General features: G+C 36.4%; 3 protein-coding genes across 4 annotated transcripts; 2 read left to right on the plus strand and 1 right to left on the minus strand.

The window, feature by feature from the left end:
- The first annotated feature begins 3,287 nt into the window (after positions 1-3,287).
- On the plus strand, positions 3,288-6,240 carry LOC143585513 (nicotinamide/nicotinic acid mononucleotide adenylyltransferase-like). Its single transcript, XM_077067284.1, has 9 exons — positions 3,288-3,373; positions 3,552-3,625; positions 3,905-3,990; positions 4,180-4,263; positions 4,548-4,632; positions 4,796-4,875; positions 5,134-5,235; positions 5,931-5,989; positions 6,087-6,240. Exons 1-9 carry the CDS (start codon positions 3,297-3,299, stop codon positions 6,184-6,186), a joined length of 747 nt encoding a protein of 248 aa, XP_076923399.1. The 5' UTR covers positions 3,288-3,296; the 3' UTR covers positions 6,187-6,240.
- An 824-nt stretch (positions 6,241-7,064) lies between these two features.
- Positions 7,065-10,042, plus strand: LOC143585522 (uncharacterized). Its single transcript, XM_077067291.1, has 3 exons — positions 7,065-7,124; positions 7,337-9,377; positions 9,563-10,042. The coding sequence occupies exons 1-2, from the start codon at positions 7,065-7,067 to the stop codon at positions 9,215-9,217; spliced, it is 1,941 nt and encodes a 646-aa protein (XP_076923406.1). The 3' UTR covers positions 9,218-9,377; positions 9,563-10,042.
- A 1,285-nt stretch (positions 10,043-11,327) lies between these two features.
- LOC143585514 (uncharacterized) lies at positions 11,328-18,117 on the minus strand. Of its 2 annotated transcripts, XM_077067286.1 has the most exons (12): positions 18,088-18,117; positions 15,860-16,404; positions 15,717-15,750; positions 14,410-14,492; positions 13,964-14,023; positions 13,572-13,676; positions 13,196-13,276; positions 13,032-13,115; positions 12,442-12,931; positions 12,151-12,263; positions 11,874-11,904; positions 11,328-11,756 (listed from the first exon to the last, which is right to left on the minus strand). In XM_077067286.1, the coding sequence occupies exons 2-12, from the start codon at positions 16,400-16,402 to the stop codon at positions 11,602-11,604; spliced, it is 1,779 nt and encodes a 592-aa protein (XP_076923401.1). In that variant the 5' UTR covers positions 16,403-16,404; positions 18,088-18,117; the 3' UTR covers positions 11,328-11,601. The 2 variants fall into 2 exon arrangements, with proteins under 2 accessions (XP_076923401.1, XP_076923400.1); XM_077067285.1 differs by lacking the exon at positions 18,088-18,117 and having other exon boundaries at positions 15,860-16,615.
- Between the last annotated feature and the right edge of the window lie 3,422 nt (positions 18,118-21,539).

A 21,539-nucleotide genomic window follows, 5' to 3' on the forward strand; every position in this document is an offset into this window, starting at 1 on the left:
GATACAAATTTTTAAAGGGTGTCCGTCTAACCAAACATCCAATTAGAACCGAATCTTTAACCCATTCCCGACTAAACCTTTGATTTCTTTAATCAAAGAAACTTGAGAAGACGCAGGGAAATTATCAATTTTCGCAATGGTGCCCCAAGTACCATTTAATTTTTTGTTATAAGGGAGAGCTGACCACGTTCTAGGGGTATGATGTATAGACTCTATAACCTTTCTCCATAACCTACCTTCTTCCACTTTATTCCTCCACCACCACCTAGCCAGAAGAGCTAGATTTGAATTTCTATGCGAGCATAAACCCAATCCCCCATTCTTTTTTGCTGAATTCACACGATCCCAGGTAAGGGTGGCAAAACAATCCCATTTGGGTTGTCTTGGGTCAATATGGATAACTTTTAAAATTGAGATGGGTCAGAATGGATCAAAACAATTTTGTAAGAAAGTTAAGATGGGTTGGAAAAATGTTAGTGACTTTTGGTTATAGGTTAGAATGGGTTGTGTTTATGGGTTATAATAGACTAAAACAAGCTTTATCCAATTGTATTTCAAACAAAACACACAAAACCGAATATAAACCGAGAAATCGAAACCGAACATATGCCGAAACGACTGAAATGAAAAAAAGCAAAATCGAAGCGAAAAAAATAAATAAACTGAACCTGAACCGAGACAAAACCGTTTTTTTTAACGAACGAGGAAGATGGGGAAAACATTTTAGTTTTTTTACTTTTTGCGTTTTCGATTTATATTTTGAGTTATTATTTGTTTATTAAATTTTTTGAATATTTTTTGAGGGGTTTTTTAACCCTTTGTATTTTAACCTTTACTTAGTTCAAGATGAGGGTTAGCTTTACCCATCTTGACCCATATCCATCCTACAAAGAATGAAAACGAGAAATCAAAACCAAACAAAAATCCGAAAACATTGAAACCGAATAGATACCAAAATGAAAAAAAGCAAAAATTAACCAAAAAAAAACCGAGACAAAACCGAGTTTTTTTTAATGAAATGAGGACAACGGCGAATACATTTTAGTTATTTTACATTTTGCGTTTTTGATTTAGATTTCGAGTTATTAATTTTTTTGTTATTTTTTTAAGGGGTTTTTCAAACCCTTTGCATTTTAACCTTTACTTGGGTCAAGATGGATTATCTTTACTTATCTTGACCCATACCCATCCTAACCCTCTATTTTAAAAATCCATCCTGACCAAAACCCATACTAACCCATCACCCAAATCTAACCCAACCTACTCATATTGCCACCTCTAATTATTCCCAGGCAACCCAACTAGTCTTTTTGTTAACATTGTTTTCACCCCACAAAAACTTTCTTCTCTTTGTCTCCAAAATCTGAATAATCTTCACCGAGGCTTGGTAAAGTGAGAAATAGTAGCTCAGGAGGGTCTCAAGAACCGATTTTAACAAGGTTATGCGACCACCCATGGAAAGTGTATTTGCTTTCCATGACAAAAGTTTTCTGTTGAACGTATCGAGAACCGGTTGCCAACTATTAATCTTCTTCATATTTGCTCCCACCTTAATACCTAGATAAAGAAAGGAAGCTCCTCCGGAGCACAATGTAACACCTCCGCTATCGCCTTAACCTCTTGTGAAGGTACTTCAATACCGAACAAGATAGATTTACTAAGATTTATATTTAGCCCGGATAAGAGTTTAAAAACTCTTAATAGCCTCGCCAGAACCAAGATATTATTCGTCGACCAATCACCTAAAATAAGGGCATCATTTGCAAACAAAATGTGAGAAAAAAGCGGGCTGACATTCGGAGATTGGAACCCATTAAATACTCCCATTTCACATGCTCTATTTATCATTACTGTCAAACCTTCCATAGCTAAGATAAAAAGAAATTGCGAAATAGAGTCACCTTACCAAATACCTCTCGAACAATTAAATTCAAATGTTGGCGACCCATTAACAAGCATAGAGGACCGAGCTGAGGAAACTATCTTCATTTATAAACAATTCCATTTTCTTTATTTATTTTGAGAAAAACCTGAATAACCTTAAACAGGCCATAGTTCGGCGTATAGGTGGGCAAATAAACCGGTTAACCGACCCGACCCGAAAACTGAACCGAAACCGAACCGGTTTGAAACCGATCATGTAGAAACCGGTTTGGAACCGATTGAAATTTTAGGTTCGGAACCGGTTTGTAATTTTCTCCACAAAAACCGGTTAACCGAACCGAAACCGGCCAAAACCGGGCAAAAACCGATGAAAACCCTAACCGAAACCGGTCGTACTATGGTAAGAAACCGGTTTCAACCCGAACCGAAACCGATCATAAACCAACAAACCAAACCGGTTTTGAATTTTAAACCGGTTTATGCAGCTCTGGTTGGGCGTCAATATAGTGTGAAAGTAATACATACAAGTCCAAAAGAGTTCAAAGGGCCCAAAGAAGACTTTTTTTAGTAGACATGCATGCCCAAAAATAAAATGGGATTGCGGCAGTTTGATCATCGGTTGGAGATCAAGGTGTGTAGCGATCATCGATTAGCAGGCCAGGCCAGGCCAGGGGAATCGAAATCGAAGGAAGGTATGAGCTCTATTTGTTGACCTAATTTTTCTTGCAATATTGAATCTGCCAATCTGGTCTCTGGATAGTCCAACTGTATGATTTCAATGTTAATGTAGTATTGATGATATATTTGATACACTACTTTTGTTTTGTTTTGTTTATTTTATAACAATTGTATTCGTATTGAGGTTTATGGCTTTATGATATATAACTGATGAGCTTATATTATAATGAGGAGGCCCAAAAATTTGTCTCCTAAGTTTTTTATGTCATTCTCGGAGACGAGCCTGAACATGCTTCCCGTACAAGACTCGTGCCTGGGCTTGGTAACTAAACGAGTTTTATTTGAGGCATGGGTTCGATAAGGCTCTGCTCTTTTCAAGCTTTTTATCTATTCGATTATTTTCGAGTAGCATTTGAGTGGCTCGTCTCGTTCGCACCCCTATTTGGTGCTACTGCAATTTGAATAAAAGAACATTTTCAATGTAAATACGAGTCTGGTCATAAGAAAAAGGTAAAAAAAAAGTTAAAACTAAAAGCTTCAATTGAATCAAAAAGAGGATCTTACTAAAGTTGTTAAGGCCGGGTTTTTAGTTCCTTTGGTAGTTGATTAGTGACATAAATTTAAAGTTATAGATTACATATTTATCTTATGCTAATTCTGAAAGTTGCAATGATCACTTTAAAATGCATGTTTTTTTGGTCAGGTATCAGGAAGTAGGAATAAGATTTGAGTAAATGGACATTGCTTTGCCACGCGATAAGTTATCGTTAGAGTTCGTGAATCAAGATGGCTCATCAGATTTTAGCACAAAGTAAGTTTCACCACCTCTGCACTTCATTTTTCACAGAGATTGCAATTAATAGTTAGCTTTAGTCAAATTTGAACTTTTGAATATTGGATTGTGAATTGTGAATTGTGAATTGTTCTTTTCTGAATAATGGCAGTGCACGAACAAATATTTTTTTTTATCTTCTATCACACTTTTGCAGGGGGCAAATGCATGTAGTTTTGGTATCAACTGGAAGCTTCAATCCTCCTACATTCATGCATTTACGTCTCTTCGGTATGTGTTTGTGGCTGCTAGTTTTTGTCATATGTTTGTTTTAATGTTTTTCAGAAATGATTCTAGGTAACATATAGACAACTGCATAGTTTAAGAAATTTTCCTTTACATGTTATGCATTTACTAGTTTTTTATTTTTACATTCCGAGCAAATAAGCTGTTGTGATTTAAAGTTGTAGAAAATTGGAATAATATGTTTACACAGGTCCAGAATTGCAAATTAATATAATTTGGAATTTTGGATATATACTAATCTTATTGTTTTTTTGGCATGCTTAGAATTGGCAAGGGATGCACTTAACTCAAAAGGATTTCATGTTGTTGGAGGTTATATGTCACCTGTAAATGATGCATACAAGAAAAAGGTATTTGATTTCTTGTAACATTACATTCTCCGTACCGGAAAAAGAAGTTTTAAGACATTTAAAATGAAAAGGAAAACCTAATTTGCTTCATGTATTATTTGTACTTATAATAAAATTAGTTCATTGCTCTCCTGCAATCAAATATTAAATAATTGGAGTGCAAGAGCTGAAATTTTTATCTTTTCTCAGGGTCTCTTACCAGCTGAACACCGTATCTCAATGTGTCAACTAGCTTGCAAAAGTTCTGAGTTCGTAATGGCGGATACCTGGGAGGTTTGCCTCTCTCTCTCTCTCTCTCTCTCTCTTACACACACACACACAAAGTGGTTAAAAATGTTGAAAACAATTCTGAATGCTTAAAGAATTTGATGTGGTGTCACAGTGTACTCATTGCAATGTGCTTTTAGGACTAAACGTAGAACACATCCCTTTGTATTGAACAGAGCACACGTGGTTTTGATTCTTGTTTCTTTGAAATGAGGAACTTTTTTGTATAAAGCCCTCAGCTTAATTTTTTCTCTTATGTTTATTGATGCAGAAATATTTATTTGTGTTAGGCAAATCAAAGTTCATATCAACGATCATTAACTGTGTTATCAAGAATCAGGAGCTTCTTTTGTGATAATGGGCTGATACCTAGTGGTATGCTAGTTTTACTTGTTCCTTAAATTGCCAAAATAACTTAATAATATGTTTAGTGTTTTGACCAAATTGTCTTTCCAAAACTAATAACTGTCGAGTATAAGAAGGTTTAAGATTGAAATATCTCTTGCTACAAACACTAATGTTGTTCATGCAATTGTAGCATTATTAAAGGTTATGCTTGTTTGCGGCTCTGATCTGCTAGAATCTTTTGCCAGACCTGGAGTTTGGATACCTGAACAGGTAAAATTCTTCTGCATATTACGCTCTTTTGTGGAGATGGCACAAAATATTAATCGGATAAATTGTGAATCAGTTAATAGAAGTTGGTGATTGTTAGATAATCTTACACTAATTGTTTTCCTAAATCTGATTATCTTGACTCAAAACAAGCAGAAAATCATAATCATAATCACTTTTTGCCAAACACTGTTATAATAGACAAGCACATCCGTATGAGATTACAAATTCATGATTTTCATGACCATCTGTTCGTTTCAGGTTAGGACTATATTCAGAGATTATGGTGTGGTTTGTATCCGTAGAGAAGGTCAAGACATTGGAAAAATCATCTCAAGTGATGAAATCTTGACAGAATACAAGGTAAACCAGTTGACATTCTGTAACTAGAAGGGTCTCAAATGAGCCGAGCTGCCTGTGAGCTACTTGAGATCTGATTGATAAAAAGCTCGATACGAGCCAAGATTTTTTTGAGCCCGAGCCTCAAGTAAAGCTTGCTTAGTTATCAAGCTCAAGCTCGGGCTTAGTATAGGAAGCTCGTTTAGGCTTGTCGAGCCTTAACGAACCTTGTGTATTTTTAAGTTTTACCTCTTTTTGACTTCTATGTATTAATTTCACACTGCATAGCCAAGCTCGAGCCGAGCTTTGACTCGTTTAAGGTACTACACGAGCTTAGGCCGATCTTGAGCTCGTTTAAGGGTTTTCTCAAAATAAAAAAACTAAATACAAAAGCGTATGTAAACGAATTAAAAAATAATAAACGAGTCGGGCCCGAGCTTGAAATCATGACTCACGGATCGAGTTCGGCTCGTCTCGGCTCGGCTTTTTTATAGATAGACTCGCTACTCATTTAAATACCTTTTATGTGACGTATTTCATCATATTAAAAGGAGATTCAGTCGAGAACCATCCATTAATAGTAACCAAACGAACCACTTTTTAGCTGTTAGATCATATTTCTATTAGTGACTGATATCTCCCTCTATTCAGGAGCGTTTTAATGTTTATCATCTGAACTCACCCGTTAAGATATTAATGTTGTTTTATAAATCTTGCAGAGTAATATTGAGGTGGTGGATGAAATAGTACCAAACCGTATCAGTTCAACTATAGTAAGGTAGTCATTAAATTCTATACTTTCGTTTCTATTTTCGCTCTTAACACGTACAACTAACAACTTAATTATTTAACAATGTTTGTTTACGTAACTACAGAGATTGCGTTTCACGGGGTTTGTCGGTGAAATATTTGACGTCAGATGAAGTTATTGACTACATTAAACGAAACCAACTTTATACCAACACTGCATCTTGACTGGAAGAAAGCTTGTTAGGTGGTTATATTCCTTTGAATAATTTCAATGTGGTTTGTGTTTAGGTAATAAATAACCACTGTATTATGTTTTCTATAAAATAGTGTTTTGTTCGGTTTTGATTTGGTTATAAACCATGGATTGTGTGTAGAATGATAAAATTATTACATTTAAATCTACCGATCATAATCATTTTTATTGTTTCGTGTAGTGGATGTCTTGAACAAGGGTGAATATTTGTTTTATTTCTAGTTTTTTTAAATTATTTTAAAACTCATAACAATTATTCTATAAAATAAAATCATGAAATTTGTTTTGTAGTCTTTTTATTCGACAATTTGTATAAACTTTAGTACAATTTGTTAAAAGAGGGAGATTCAATATTGAACCAATTATGGATTGACAACTATGAAAACATATACGCACTTCAAGAGATGTTCATTATAAAAAATAGAAAGTTCAATTTTGATAATGTATAATACAATTTTAGTATGATGTATAATCTATTAAAAGGAGAAAATTAAGACTTGTAAAAAAAAATTAAGCATTATAACATATGCTCTCAAAAGTAAAAAACCGTTCCACGACACCACTCACCAGTGTCCTCGCCTTGTCCCTCTTTGAAGAAAAAACCACTTATCTTCCCTCATTACAAAGACTTTTTATGAATAAAGACGTCACTTTTCCCATCTTATTCACGTCAGCTCATCGACTACGTCTCCTTCGCTCTTTTTTACGTCAGCCAAAAAAGACAATTGTATACTCTTATACTTTTGTCATAAATCATAATCCATACTTTCTGAAAAGAAAAACATTAATTGCAAAATTAAATAAATATGGACTTATTTAACTTATTTTAAGTAAAAAAAAAATAAAAAAAATGAGAGTTCCGGATACAAACATTTTCCATTATATTCCAGAGGCGACAAGTGTCCTTAATGTATCGGCTTATCATTATAAAAAAACTAGAAATGAATAATAATAATAATAATAAAATTTAGGGTTTTTGTAATTTCTAAATCTCAAACTCAATCGATCCAATCCATATCTTTCAGTCTCACCTTCTTCAAGTTTCTGGTAAGCTCTTCCAGTTTCACCCTTCAAATCTAACTTCTTTCATTCAATTTCATGATTACTTCGTTTTAGTTTTAGTTACAATTTAGCCCTAGAATTTGTGGGAAGAAGATGGATCAAAACGAAGCCATAGGCGCCGTCGTAGACGAGGGTTTTCTTGGGGAGGAAGATGATGAGGATTACGAGGATTTGTATAACGATGTTAATGTCGGTGATGGGTTTCTTCAGTCTGTGAAAAAAAATCAAGATTTAGGGTTCAAGAATGAGGATGAAGTTCAAAACAAGTCCGACCCGGTTCCGGTAGATGATGTTGAGGGTAAGAACAATGATCTTGTTTCTAGTAAAGGGAATTTGAATATAGGGTTAGGAGGAAATGAGGTTTCCGGTGGTCTTAGAGTTGAATTAGGCCAGTCGTCGGTTAAAGTCGGTGAAGCGGAAAGCGGGCCCATGAATAATAATAATGGTATGCAAAACATAGGGATGGGACAACAACAGCAGCAGCAGCAGCAGCCGCACCATGTAGGCAATGCTGGCGGTGATGGTTTAGCTGCACACGGAAGTGGAAATGGTTACGGAAATGGTGGTGGTGGTGGGATGGGTATGGCCGGTGGTGGTGGTGGGGGAACGATGCTTTTTGTGGGAGACTTGCATTGGTGGACGACTGATGCTGAGCTTGAGTCGGAGCTTTGCAAGTATGGTCATGTGAAGGAGGTTAAGTTCTTTGATGAGAAAGCTAGTGGGAAATCAAAAGGGTATTGTCAAGTTGAGTTTTATGATCCGTCCGCTGCTACAGCTTGTAAGGAGGGAATGAACGGGCACGTGTTTAACGGTCGTCCGTGTGTCGTTGCGTTTGCGTCGCCGTTTAGTGTGAAACGGATGGGTGAAGCGCAGGTTAACAGGAACCAGCAGTTGGCTCAGGGTTCTGCAGCTCAAGCTAAGAGGGGACCGGGAGATCCGCCTGCTAAACCAGGTGGTAACAATATGCCTGCTGGCGGGAGTTTTCAAGGTGGCGGTGGTGATAATAACAGAGGATTTGGAAGAGGGAATTGGGGTAGAGGTAATGGTCAAGGTGGGATGGGTGGGCGTGGGCCAGGCGGACGTGGCGGTGGAATGGGCGGACGTGGTGGGATGGGTGGGCGTGGTATGATGGGAAACGGGTTTGGGCCACTACCTATGATGCATCCGATGGGTCAAGGGTTTGATCCTTCTTTTGGAGGCCCAATGGGCCGAATGGGAAGTTATGGTGGTTTTCCTGGTGCACCAACACCGCCATTTTCGGGTATGCTGCCTTCCTTCCCACCAGGTTTACCGGGTTTGGCACCCCATGTTAACCCGGCGTTTTTTGGGAGAGGAATGCCTCTGAACGGGATGGGTATGATGCCAACGGTTGGTGCGGATGGGCCCAACATGGGAATGTGGTCAGATCCGAATATGGCTGGGTGGGTTGGTGATGAACATGGTGGCAGAGTAGGTGAGTCTAGTTATGGTGAAGAGGCCGGTTCTGATCAACAATACGGTGAAGGTAGTCAGGATAGAGGAACTTGGCCCAATCCAGCAAAAGAAAAAGATAGAGATCATGAACACGGGTATGAGCGAGACCCGCCAAAAGAAAAAGACGTGGTTTATGAAAACGAGTGGCCCGAAAGAAGGCATCGAGATGAGAGGGATCGTGACCGGGAGCGGTCACGTGACAGTGACCGGGACAAGGAACGTGATAGGGAAAGGGACCGTGAACGGTCACGTGACCGGGACCGTGGTAGGGGCCGTCATAGGGATGAGAGGGACAGATATGCTGATCACCACAGGTACAGAGAGGCTGAACCAGAATATGATGATGAGTGGGATCGTGGGCGGTCTTCGCGGGCCCATGGGAAATCAAGAATGGCTCAAGAGGATGAACACAGGTCTAGATCTAGGGACGCTGACTATGGGAAGAAGCGGCGTGTGGCTGCAGAATGACAGTTTGTGGTGGTACTTGGTTATATAAAGAATCAGATCCAGAAATCTGTGGAACTCAAGCTTTTTATTTGTGGTTTATTTGCACTCAGGTGGATTCGTTCTGAACTTAGTGACAGTTATTCTCTATATCAAGTTGGTGAATGAGGTCTTCTTTGAAAATGTAAGGTACCAACTTTATACTAGACCATTTTACCTGTGCTAATATTATAAATTTGCTGATAGGTTTATTTTATGCTTTCCTTACATATTGTGAACACGGTTTCTTATAACCTCGTCATCTTATTATTATGTTAACAGATAATAAATGTATATCAGGCTGCTTCAGATGGTTTTTAGCATTGGTAGGTTTGATAGGGAATTGAAGCTGTTCAGAGTTGTGTTTGCTTTTGAGATGCAAGAGAGCCCCGGGGTTTGAGCTACGGATATACAAGTGGAACATTGTGTCATCTTATTAATTAGAGTATGTTTGGAATTATCATGTATTTGAAACTATGTTGTGGCTTATGTTTGTTTGCCGATTAACCTAGACTATATGCTGTGTTTGAATGTGAGTTGTGTTAGGATTTTTGCAGCTTGTTTTGGAGGATTAACCTCCCTTTCTGGGTGGTTGTTTTGTATGTATTTTTTTGTTGTATTTTTCGGTTTTTTTCTGTATCTGTATGTATATATGATGCCGGCTTGTGGCTCTTAGGTTTGTAGAGAGTAGTAGTGACTAGGCTTAACTGACCACTTGAATGGGATGTCCACATTGGAATCCCATGGTGTACATTTGGTCAACCACAGTATGTATATCTTGATATAGATAATCAATCCCACTGTTGATTATGTTGCTTTTTAAATTTTAATCTGCCTGCTATAGTTTTATAAATCTGACAAACAGGGTGGTTAGATAATGTGGACAAGTCAGAAATGGTCGTCTAGGAAATGGTCATTCTGGTTTGGATTAGAACGAGTTTTGTTTTGACAAATACAAGTATTGGTCAAAAAAGGTTCTGGCGACTGACGAGTTGAATGAAAGCCTCTTTTTTAAGTCTGAGAATGCAAATATCAATATTTTTTATACAAAAGAACTTAAACAGAGTTTATATAGATGATGTCTGGTAGAGATGAAAAAAAAACCGGTTCCGGACTTGACCCGACGGTTCCTACCTGGAACCGGACCTGACCCTACCCTACCCGCTGGTATAAACCAGGCTTTGGGTTTACCCCCATAACTGTATCCGGAACCGGTGGAACTGGTTCCATCAATACCCGGTCAAAACCCGACCCGAGCCAACCTTACCTAAAACCCGAAAAAAACCCGGTGGAACCGGTCAAAACCCGGTCGAATACCCAGACCCAGTTTTGACTTTTGTTGACCAACCCGGAACCGGTTTCCTGCCCGGATCTGATTCCTGAGAATACCCGGTTTGTGTACCTCTAATGTTTAGTGTGTTCCCATCTATTCATGCACCTCTTGTATAGAGTCTTGACTGTTAGTGGCAAGATGGTTTATTTCTCTATGTTTGTATAATTTATTAACAAACTTGTCTATTTATATCAAAACAATACACTTATGGTTTGTTCAATGTCACAACTGATCTAGACTTTTATTGTTAGCTAATGAGAACATCCAAAGCATTTAAAATGGGCAGACTATGGATTGTTCGATCTCCTTTGGATGCTTTCTCAGTGATACAAATGTGATTGGGTGAGTCACACTTTAAGTAGCTGGCTGGTTTGAGTTTGTGTCCGCATCTGACTTGAACCTCGTGATTTAGTTCGTCAAACGTGGAAACTACTACCAAAAAACTTCGCAGTATCTAGAAAATTTATCCTTAAAGATCATATAACCAATGTTTTAACATTCAATTTCAAGCTCACTTCCTTGCTTTAGTCATGGTTAAATAGACTTGTACAACGTATAAATGATCAAATCTCCATATCCACACCTTACCGTGTTGTATAAGACGAGAAATGGGATCCATGCAAGAACACTAGATCACCACACTACGAGGCCCTAAATAATTCTCTTTTTCGACAAATTGTACAAACCATAAAACATGATGAACCAATTCCCATCATTTACACAACCCTGAATAAAAGGTTAGCCTTACAGGTTGTTGGACATGAACACAGACAACACAAGCATTTGAGTCTAAAAATATAAACCATCAACGGGTCAAATTATGAGAACATACAGGCAAATTATCCCATAATTTATACTCTCATGACACGTATTATGCATAAAAAGCACAACTACCATTTACCACTGCACTTCTACTCTTCTTCTACCTCTACAGTGAAAACCCTAATCAAATAACTAACATTAAGTTACATGTTTATACCACAAGCAACAAGAAAAACAAAAACCTAGTGAAACGAAAACGGTTTTTTCTGCATGCTCAGGCCTTGACCTCTTGCCCAGATGCTTCTTTTCCAGCAGGTTCCTTTTCATCCTCCTCGTCTTCAGCTTCATCAGCTATCTTGGATAACTCTTCCTGGATCATGAACTTTATGGATGCCTTTCTTGATGTCAGATCTGTATTAAATCTCTTGGCTGAAACAAAAACATTACAAACAATAAAATCAAAACCAATATTGACTGATCTATTTTATAAATGGATGGTCAAAATTGCCACATCCACTAATAAATAAAGGAATAGAGGATGCTTACTGAGCAGCTTGACAATAGCAGTAAAGGTTGCCTGCAAAACACAAATAGTGCAAAACTTGTAAGAGAGACAAATACTGGATTTTATATATTGCATCAACCTCGAACCCAAATGAAGCAAGGACGGATCATGGAACAACCATGTGCGCTATTTTCTTTCAAAACTAATTCTCAGGAAAAGAGGTGTTTTGTAACGACATCACCCACAAATTGTGAAAAGTGAAGACTAAAATCATTATGCGATTAATCTGAGTGAAAATTATTGGTAACAGATTCTCACCGTATTGAAGTCAACTTCCTTAAAGATCTCACAGATTGCAGTTCTAAGGTCACCATCACTTATCTTCTGTTTTTCTGATTTAGGCTTCGCTTTCTCTTTCACCGTCCTTTTCCCTTTGTTAAAAAAAGTAGTTATCAGCATATAATGAATAACCATATGCCTTTAGATATTTATTTGTTATTGACTGATTAGCCTAGCGCAACATTTGACCCGAACCCGTTTTCCCAACCCCGCCCATTTTGCCACCTCTAATAATCATGGTTAAGAAAAAGACGGAAACATGCAGAGTACCATTTTTCTCTTTCGGGGCAAGTTTCTCTTCAACTGCATCCTTCTTGTTCCTCCTTGAGAAAGTCTTTGTACCAGAATCAGTTTGATCCGCAACTTTAGAACCACTTATAGAGTTAACTGGTTTCTTCTTTTGAGGTGAGCTGCTAGTCCTTTTGGATTTAGTAATTTCTTTCTTCTCTTTAGGTTTCACACCCGATTCCTTTTTGGAAGATTTAGATTTGGTTGAACTTCTTTTGCGTTTCTTACTAAATTCTTCTTCAGATTCAGATTCAGATTCAGATTCAGGTTCAGGTTCAGGTTCAGGTTCAGACACATCTTCTTCCTCACTTGCAATATCCTCTGATTTCTCATCCTCAGATTTCTCAGTAGCACTGTTCACATCTTCATGTTCTTCATTGTCCTTCTCATCTTCATCACTCTCTTCTTTTGAATCATTAGTTTTGGCCGCCCACTTCTTGTCCTCTTCAGAAATGCTTTTAGTTTTCTGCTTCTTCGCAAACAAATTAAGATGTAATCTATTGTGATTACCTTCAAAACATGATTATAACTTATAACTATTGTTAACAGAGCTTATATTTTATAAGAGATACCTTAGATGAGCTTTTTGAAGGTGTAGCCTCAGAGGTAGATATGCTTTTCTTGCTTTCACTCTTTTGTTTTTTACCTTTGGTCGACTGAATAACATGACATATTATAAGCAGGCAGTGATAAAAGTTAAAAAAGAATACTAAATATTAAAACTTAAAATGCAAACCTGCTCTTTCTCTGCAAGCAGCTCACTAGTTGTGGCATGAGGAGTCAACATAAAATCAATCAGCTTTACCACAATATCTTCCTGATTTTTTTAGCAAAACAAACATAATGTCATACTATGTTTACAAGAAAATATGAACTTCAAACAGCGCCAAGTTCAGCCTGAATCTTTTTGAACTTAAATTAGTAATTGCATTCAAGAAAGAGTGATGGTTTTTAAAAGAATGTTAAGTTGGGATTAGAGCAAAAGCCATAAAATTAAAAGTGTTTTTATCTTTTTTTGTCACAATTACCCCTCCTCTAAGAATTGCATCAGCAGCCATGTGATGAATAATCAACATTAAATTTATACAATAACATACAATAACTAAAAATACCTTATTAGCTCTGCTGACTGTCATGTCAAGTATATCACAGAACTCCAAGAGCTTCTCTTTATTAAGCCTGTCAAGCTTTTCTTTAACTTTCAATTTATGTTTTTCCTGCAATGACAGTAAATGTATCACACTCAACACATGTCATGTATTTATATCAAATTAGCTTTAGAAGCAACAGATCATGCATATTTTTCTAATGGAATCACATAGTGACACACAGTCACATCTCTGAATTACTACGAGTTTGAAAATCAATCCATCTAATCTTTTAACCTTATTGTGGTTCTATTTATTTTTCTCTACATATACATGCTTAACCTTGTAATTTTCTTGAAGTTTAGCCAGTGAGAAAATGAAACCAACATTCTACTGTTAGATGAAATGATTATTACCTCATTTTCAGGCCAGACAAAGCCAGAAAACTGCAAGATATTACTCTTGACCTGCGCGGCCTGCAATTTTAATCCAACGCTTAATATTAGGTATCCACACATTTATGGTAGCTCACTAAAAAATAATATCAAGATCAAAGTATAGCAGCATTTAGTTTAAGCCCAGAAAATACACAAGAACATCAAAGAAAATGAGAGCTAATATATCTATATAACTATTAAAAAATGCTTCCAAAGTCCATACATAAAGAAAGCTTATTTATGTATGCGTATGACTAACTACAAATTATATGCATGATTCAAACCACCGATGTCGGGGCGTTTCTACTTCGTCATGATAAACATTAAGCATCAACAGAAAAAAAATATCAAAGAAGATTAAAAAAATAATACCCCTAGAAAGATCATACAGATTCATAGATATTCATGAGCTGAAGTTCAATTACCTTTCCTCTTCTCCCAAATAAAATAGTATGGAGCAGTTTGAGAGTGTCATCAACCACCTTTATCTTTGATAGCTTGTATGAAACTGAAAAGTAATACAGGATTTAGACAGGAAACCCAAGATATGCAGCATATGAAAAGTATATACACATATATAAGTTAAGGCTAGTGGCTTTGTACACATATAAAAATGATATAGTTAGGTTTATCTCAAAAAATAATGAAGCAATTAACCTCACTATCCATAGCTCCATAACTTCAAATTTCAAACATTTTATACATGCCTAATCCTTATGAATCACAAGTTCAAAGAGTTCACATTAGTAGTTAATAAGCTAAAAAGTGAAGTCAACAGCTTTCCTCCCAACCAGTACTGTTAATATTAAAGCCCTAACAAGTGACTGAATCAATTCAACCCCGAAGCTGTTACGCTTCTGAAAAGAGTTCAGCGGGCCGTGCGCAGTAACTTTTCGACGCTGAAGAACTATAACTTTGTTTTCAGTAGGATCGGTTTTGCCATTCAAAAGGGGGTGGCGGCACAACTTGTTGCCCACTTACATGCCCCTCTGTTGTAATTGAATCCTTTTGTTCAGTATTAGCCGATGCGTATACAATAAGTTATATAAAAGCATATCTTTTACATTTTATATCACTTTAGATCAAAAGTTTTCCTAACAGCAAATCAAGGGGTGTTTAATGCAATAAGAAAATCATCATCATCATCATCATCGTACTCAGTATATCCCACCAATAGCAAAGCTATAGTAGGGTCTGAGGAGGGTAAGATGTAGACAGCCTTACCTCTACCCCATAAGGATAGAGAGGCTGCTTCCGGTGAGACCCCCGGCTCGATAGTAGTTTTGCATCAAGCCTTGGACATAAGGCACATAGCACTCAATCATCGGGACACCGGCTGATCGGTGCATGTACCCTTGTCTTTCGGCTATCAACGCCACTACATGATGCCTGATTAACCGTCCGTCACTTTTAACGTTATTTTCACGAGATTAGTAAAATAACGTCAAAATTAGTGCAATTTCACTTTTGCCCACCCGAGGGTTCACACATATATACATCATATGTGCGAAAGACAATGAAAAACAATAAGAAAATGAATAAGAAAATGAAAAACAATAAGAAAATGAAATTGCTTATACACATATATACACATATATACATCAATAAGAAAATGAATAAGAAAATGAAAAACACATATATACATCATATATACATATATACACATATATACATCATAATGCAATAAGAAAATGAAAAACAAAAATAAGAAAATGAAAACATAAGACCATACCATTTGGAATATCTTTCAGTACAGTACCACGACCCTGCAGACCATTATAACAACAATAAATCAGTAAAAGTAGAAAGATTTAATTGAGTTATTTAAAGACAAACAACAAGAAAAGTCTTGAAATTCAACACGAAAACATCCACCTTTAAAATATGGAATTCCTTGGTGGCGTCATTCTCAATGACCGCAACCAGTCGTTCTACAGATTTCCGTACCCGTACTGGCCGTTCAATTGTAGGAGCAACAGGAGTTGTCGATTCCTTTACTTTTTTCCTGCTGTTGCTTTTTTCTTCACCACCCTTCTTTTTTGCACCTTTTTTCGATCCCTTCTTCTTTGGGATCTCTTCTTCCTCTTTTGAATAATCAGCTTCTGTATTATTATTATTATTACTATTATTATTATTATTATCAGTCTCCTCGTTTGCATCTTTCTCGCCATCAACTTCCATTGGCTCACCCTCAGGTTCATCATTTCCTTTATTTTCCCCTCCTTTATTATCTTTTACCTCTGCTTCTTCATTAACATCATCTTCTTTAGTTTTCTCATTCTCATTATCCTTTACATCTTCCTCCATCTTTTCAACCGCCTCCTTTTCCCCATTCACATCATTGGCTACTTTCTCTGGAGAGACAGTACCATTCTCCACCGTCTCCGCAACTTCAGAAGTCGCACCTTCTTCCCCCATAACTGAACATCTTATCACAAACAGTTAATTAAAAGCTCATCAAGAGTCAGCACTCAACCAGGCAAGTTCAGTAAAACTATAAAACTAGTCACCTTTAACAAATCAATAACATCAGCCGCATGCATCAACACTCAAACAGCAAAAAGCTGCCTAAATAACTAAATCCTAAAAGACAAACCCTAAATATCATAAACCGAACAAAAATGTGCACTTCAGCTAAAATACACATGCATTGATCTACATACATAGTTACAAGTCGCAAATACAATGATCTCAGATCAACACATGCACACACATAACTGTCTGTGAGTCCAGTAATCGCAATATGCATTCCTGTTATTTATAAACACAAATGTGCATTAAAATTATGTAATTATGCCTTTATATAGTTACAAATCAATGAAAGGTTCTTGGAACAAAGGCAAAACCCAAAATCACTTACATTAAACAGATGAATTCCTGTATGAGCATCAACCGCGCTAAACGGATCATCAAAAAGATGAACATTGGAATCTTGATATAGAGCCCGTGCAATTTGAATTCTCTGCTTCTGACTACCAGCCAAATTTAGTCCTTGCCCACCAATAACCGTTTGATCACCAAACGAAAGAACTTCAATGTCTTTCTTCAAAGAACATGCTTATAGAACCTTCTCATACCTCTCTCTATCCATCTACCTACCAAACAAGATATTTATCTTCAATCTTCCCACTGAGTATCAATGGAGATTGATATACATATGCGTTTGATCAAAGATATCAGGATTATCTTCAATCTTCCAACTTCCTGATATATTTGATCAAACGCATATGCATATCAACTTCCATGGATACAAAGTGGGAAGATTGAAGATAATATCTTGTTTGGTAGGTAGATGGATAGAGAGAGGTATGAGGAGCTTCTAGAAGCATGTTCTTTGAAGAAACATCTTGAAATTCTTTCGTTTGGTGATCAAGCAGTTATTGATGAGCAGAGACTAAATTTGAGTGGTGGTCAGAAGAAGAGAATTCAAATTGCACAGGCTCTATATCAAGATTCCAATATTTATCTTTTTGATGATCCGATTAGCGCGGTTGATGCTCATTCGGGAAGGCCTTTTTTCAAGGTACCTGAATTTGGGTTATCATTTATGTTCTAAGAAGTTTTTGTAGTTTTGAGAGTACATAAAGGTATAATTATTGCATAGCTTGAATGCACATTTTGTGTTTTTAAATAACACGAATGCATCTTGCACCTTCTTCCCATAACTAAACATTTTACCACAACCCATTAACTAAAACCACATTATAAGTCTAGCACTCAACCGGCAAGTTCAGCAAAATCATAAAACTAAACAAGTCACCTTTATTAAATTCAATAACATCAACCACATGCATCAACAACACTCAACCAGCGAAAAGCTGCGTAAATAACCAAATCCTAAAAGACAAACCCTAAATACCATAAACCGAAAGAAAACGTGCACTTGAGCTAAAATACACATGCATTGATCTACATACACAGTTACAAGCAGTAAATACAATGATTTCAGATCAACATATGCACATATATAGTAGTATAACAACGAAACTATTAAACAAAACCCTAACCGAATAATAATACAATTGAGACGTATTAACATCGAATTAAACCATGTGCTGTTGCAAATAATAACTAATACAAGTAAAATTGAAAAAAAAACGTACATGAATTAGGGCTGAGTTAAAGGTTTTTGGTGAGAAATTGGACTCGCGTTGAGAGTGAAAGTGAAGTGTGTTTGGACTTGAAACACGGAATTTAAAAGCAGTTAATTAATTATGTTGCCATGTCACCAGTGAACGGCTGAGATGTGGTTGGTATAGAAAACGGACGGTGGATGTAACCGGCAACCGGAGCATCTTCCCGTTGTTGTTGACTTGTTTATGTATGGTTTGTGGTTCACTGACTGCACTCACGAGTGAGTCACGTGTTGTTTTAAATCATATGCAAAGTGTATGATTTAAAAAAAAACAAATACTTTAACGGTCACGTTGGATCACCAACAGGCCACTAACCCACCCATTTAACTTCAAGAGAAAATCCATTAGGCATAGGTTATTCTCACACCACATAGGTTATTCAGACACCAGGTGCCTCTATACGAGTCGTATAGGGGGCTATACGAGCAGTATAGGGCAGAACTATGTCATAATGTGTCGGAGCGTGTCTCGGTCTATACGGGTCGTATAAACCTTATACGGCTCGTATAGACTGAAAAAGCTATCATAAAGTGCGTTTGTCAATTATACAGGGACTATACAGCTCGTATAGCCCCTATACGAGCCCTATACACTTGTTAACACACCATGGGGGTGATGTTTGAATATAACGACCCAATCCACTATATAACACCCTATCTAGGGGTGTGCATCTCGGCAGACCGACCCGAATCGGGAAATGACCGACCAGGACCGAAACCCGAAAATCATATATACAAGAACCGAAGACCGACCCGCTTGACTCACTTCGGATATCAGGTACCCTCGGTTTTGGCGCTTCGGGTAGACCGAAAAGGACCGACCCGATGGTGGGAATCATCTCAAGCTAGCTGTTAATGGAGTTATGGTAGAAGATGGGGTGGAACTATTTGATGACCTCATAATTTTCACTATATATGGACAATAAAGAGAAGATAGTTTGTTGGGAACATAACTCAGTAATTTGTAGAGGTAAAAGACTTTTTTTTTACCATCTTTTAAAGTTATAGGCATGCATCTTTATGATTCCCAAAGCACTGTAATGATTATATTTTATCTTAATTACTAATTATATTTTATTACTTGTGACTTTTTATTTTATGGGTAAAGAAATGCTACTTATTTCACTTTCTCTTTTCAAAATATAATATATTTTTTCTTTCACTTTTCAAAACAAAAGGCCATGTCTCCTCCGTTCATGCATTTGTACACCTTTCAGAGTTCAGATAGTCATGGAAGAAAGCTAACAATTGGAAATGGAAGCTTGTGATTTTGCATCTCAGGTCGTTCATGTTGTTCCTGCAAGATTAAAGTATGAACCCATCGGAGCAAAACCTTATCAGCGCCGTCACCAAGAGCCATGTAACCATATATGACCTTTTAATATCGGTCTCTCTCAGTTAGTTGGGTTTTCACTGGATCTGGGCCCGAACCCGACCTGAGACCGAGTACCTGCAAATATCAAGACCGAAAAAAAACGGGAAGTGTAGGGTTGGTTCGGGTTCGGTTATTTTAGGGTCGGTTATGTTAGGTTTTTCGGTCTGGGCCTAAATCTGTACACCTTTAGCCCTATCCACTATAGATGAGAAAATCCACTGGTCATGAAAACCCTATTTATTTATTTTCATAAGTGAGATTTGAGCCTAAGACATTTCCCTTAAATTAAAGTTTTTAGGCGTCTCAAATCAACAACTTTGACTGAGATCACTAATTTGTAAGGTTTTTTTAACGACTAAAATATAGGGTTTTATTGGCTAGTATAAATCATAATTATAATTATAATTATATTATTATATAAAACTATAATACATTAACCACTAACCGTCTAGTGTATTGGTTAGATTAACTTGATTCAGAACTCATTCTAACTTAACCTTTAATAAAAATAATATCTCTCTTCCACGTATGCAACACAACTTTAGCTTTTATTCTCATTTATACTTAACCTAAACCAATTTTTTTATTGCATATATCTTGTTTTGGTTTTAATTTATTCGATAAAGTTTATTATAAATCACAAAAATGTTTATTTTTACTGTAACAATATTATTTTAAACATAAATATTATTAAAAAAATCCAACAAACCAATAGAATGTGGACAAGTGACAAATAAGATAATACCATATTTCTATAAAATTAAAAAAAAAACCTCTTATTTAAAAAAAATATTTTCAATAAAATTTATATCTGAATGTTCAAAAAAAAATAATAACTAACAAAACCGTGTTTTCAGATACTAAAAGAATATACACTTCAATTTTATTTCCAACCTAATAACTTATTCAAGTTTTAACACAACAAAATCTTACAAACTCGTATTAAAAATTATATATTTGAAAGTACTCCGTTTTTAATAAAACTGATATCATATTGTTCATAAAAAAAAAACTATACGTTTTTTGATTTTTCTAAAAAAAAGTTAACTATATGCGTAATTAAACAAAAATCAAAATATATATGTAAAATAAATTGTTTAGAATGAAAAAGGAAAAATGAAAACCTTAGCCACTAGCAAAGTGCCATGTGACGATAAAGGGGTTGTGTGACCTGGATTGTACAAACGACCAAATTGTGGATTGAAAATTAAATTTTCTATTTTTTTAGTTGAAAAGGTAAACAACCCAACATTGGTAACAAATAAACATAGTGTTAAGGTCTTGATTGGTTATTTCATAGACGTAGGATTGGAAGATTTAAATTCTTGTATATGTGCATAATGATGGATCTAGAAACTTTTTCATGAGAGTGGAAAATTTTTGGGGTTGGATGTGCTAAATATTAATAAAAAATGGTATCATTCGGGTCGGGTCGGGTCGAGTCAGATCATATAATAAATAGATAAAACTAAATTAATTTCAAACGCACAATACAAGTACGTTAATCGTAATTAGAAATACAGCATCTCTATAGCCGCTCTCTACAAATTTCTTATGGAAACATAGCCATTACACTTCATGGCAAAACTAGAAAACATTAACTTTTTGTTAACAGTTTATTTTTTTTATAATTAAAATTGTTATTCATAAATCACTAATAGAAATACAACATATCTATAATCTATCTCAACGAATTTCTTATAGAAACATAGTCATTACACTTAGGTAGCGTTTGGTATGCAGGAATGAGAGGTGGAATGGAATGGACCATTACGAAGGAATGAAGAAAAGTGTGTTTGGTTAGTTAAAGGAATGTAATCACTCATTACCTTGTCCATTATATTCCCTCTAAAACACCCCAAATTCATTCCATCCACCCCCTTTGTTTTTTTTTCATTCCATCCTCTCTTTCACCCTACTCATCTCCATCACCCTCCCACTATTACCATCGATCACCACCGCCACCCACCACCAACGCCGCCACCTCCACCACCAGCCCCACCCCCGCCGCCGTTGACCACCGCCGTCGCCTTCAACCACCGCTG

This window comes from Bidens hawaiensis, unplaced genomic scaffold (assembly GCF_021521415.1).
Source record: "Bidens hawaiensis isolate Kalapana, Puna unplaced genomic scaffold, B.hawaiensis_p1.1 tig00033876_1, whole genome shotgun sequence".
Classification (NCBI taxonomy): Eukaryota; Viridiplantae; Streptophyta; class Magnoliopsida; order Asterales; family Asteraceae; genus Bidens; species Bidens hawaiensis.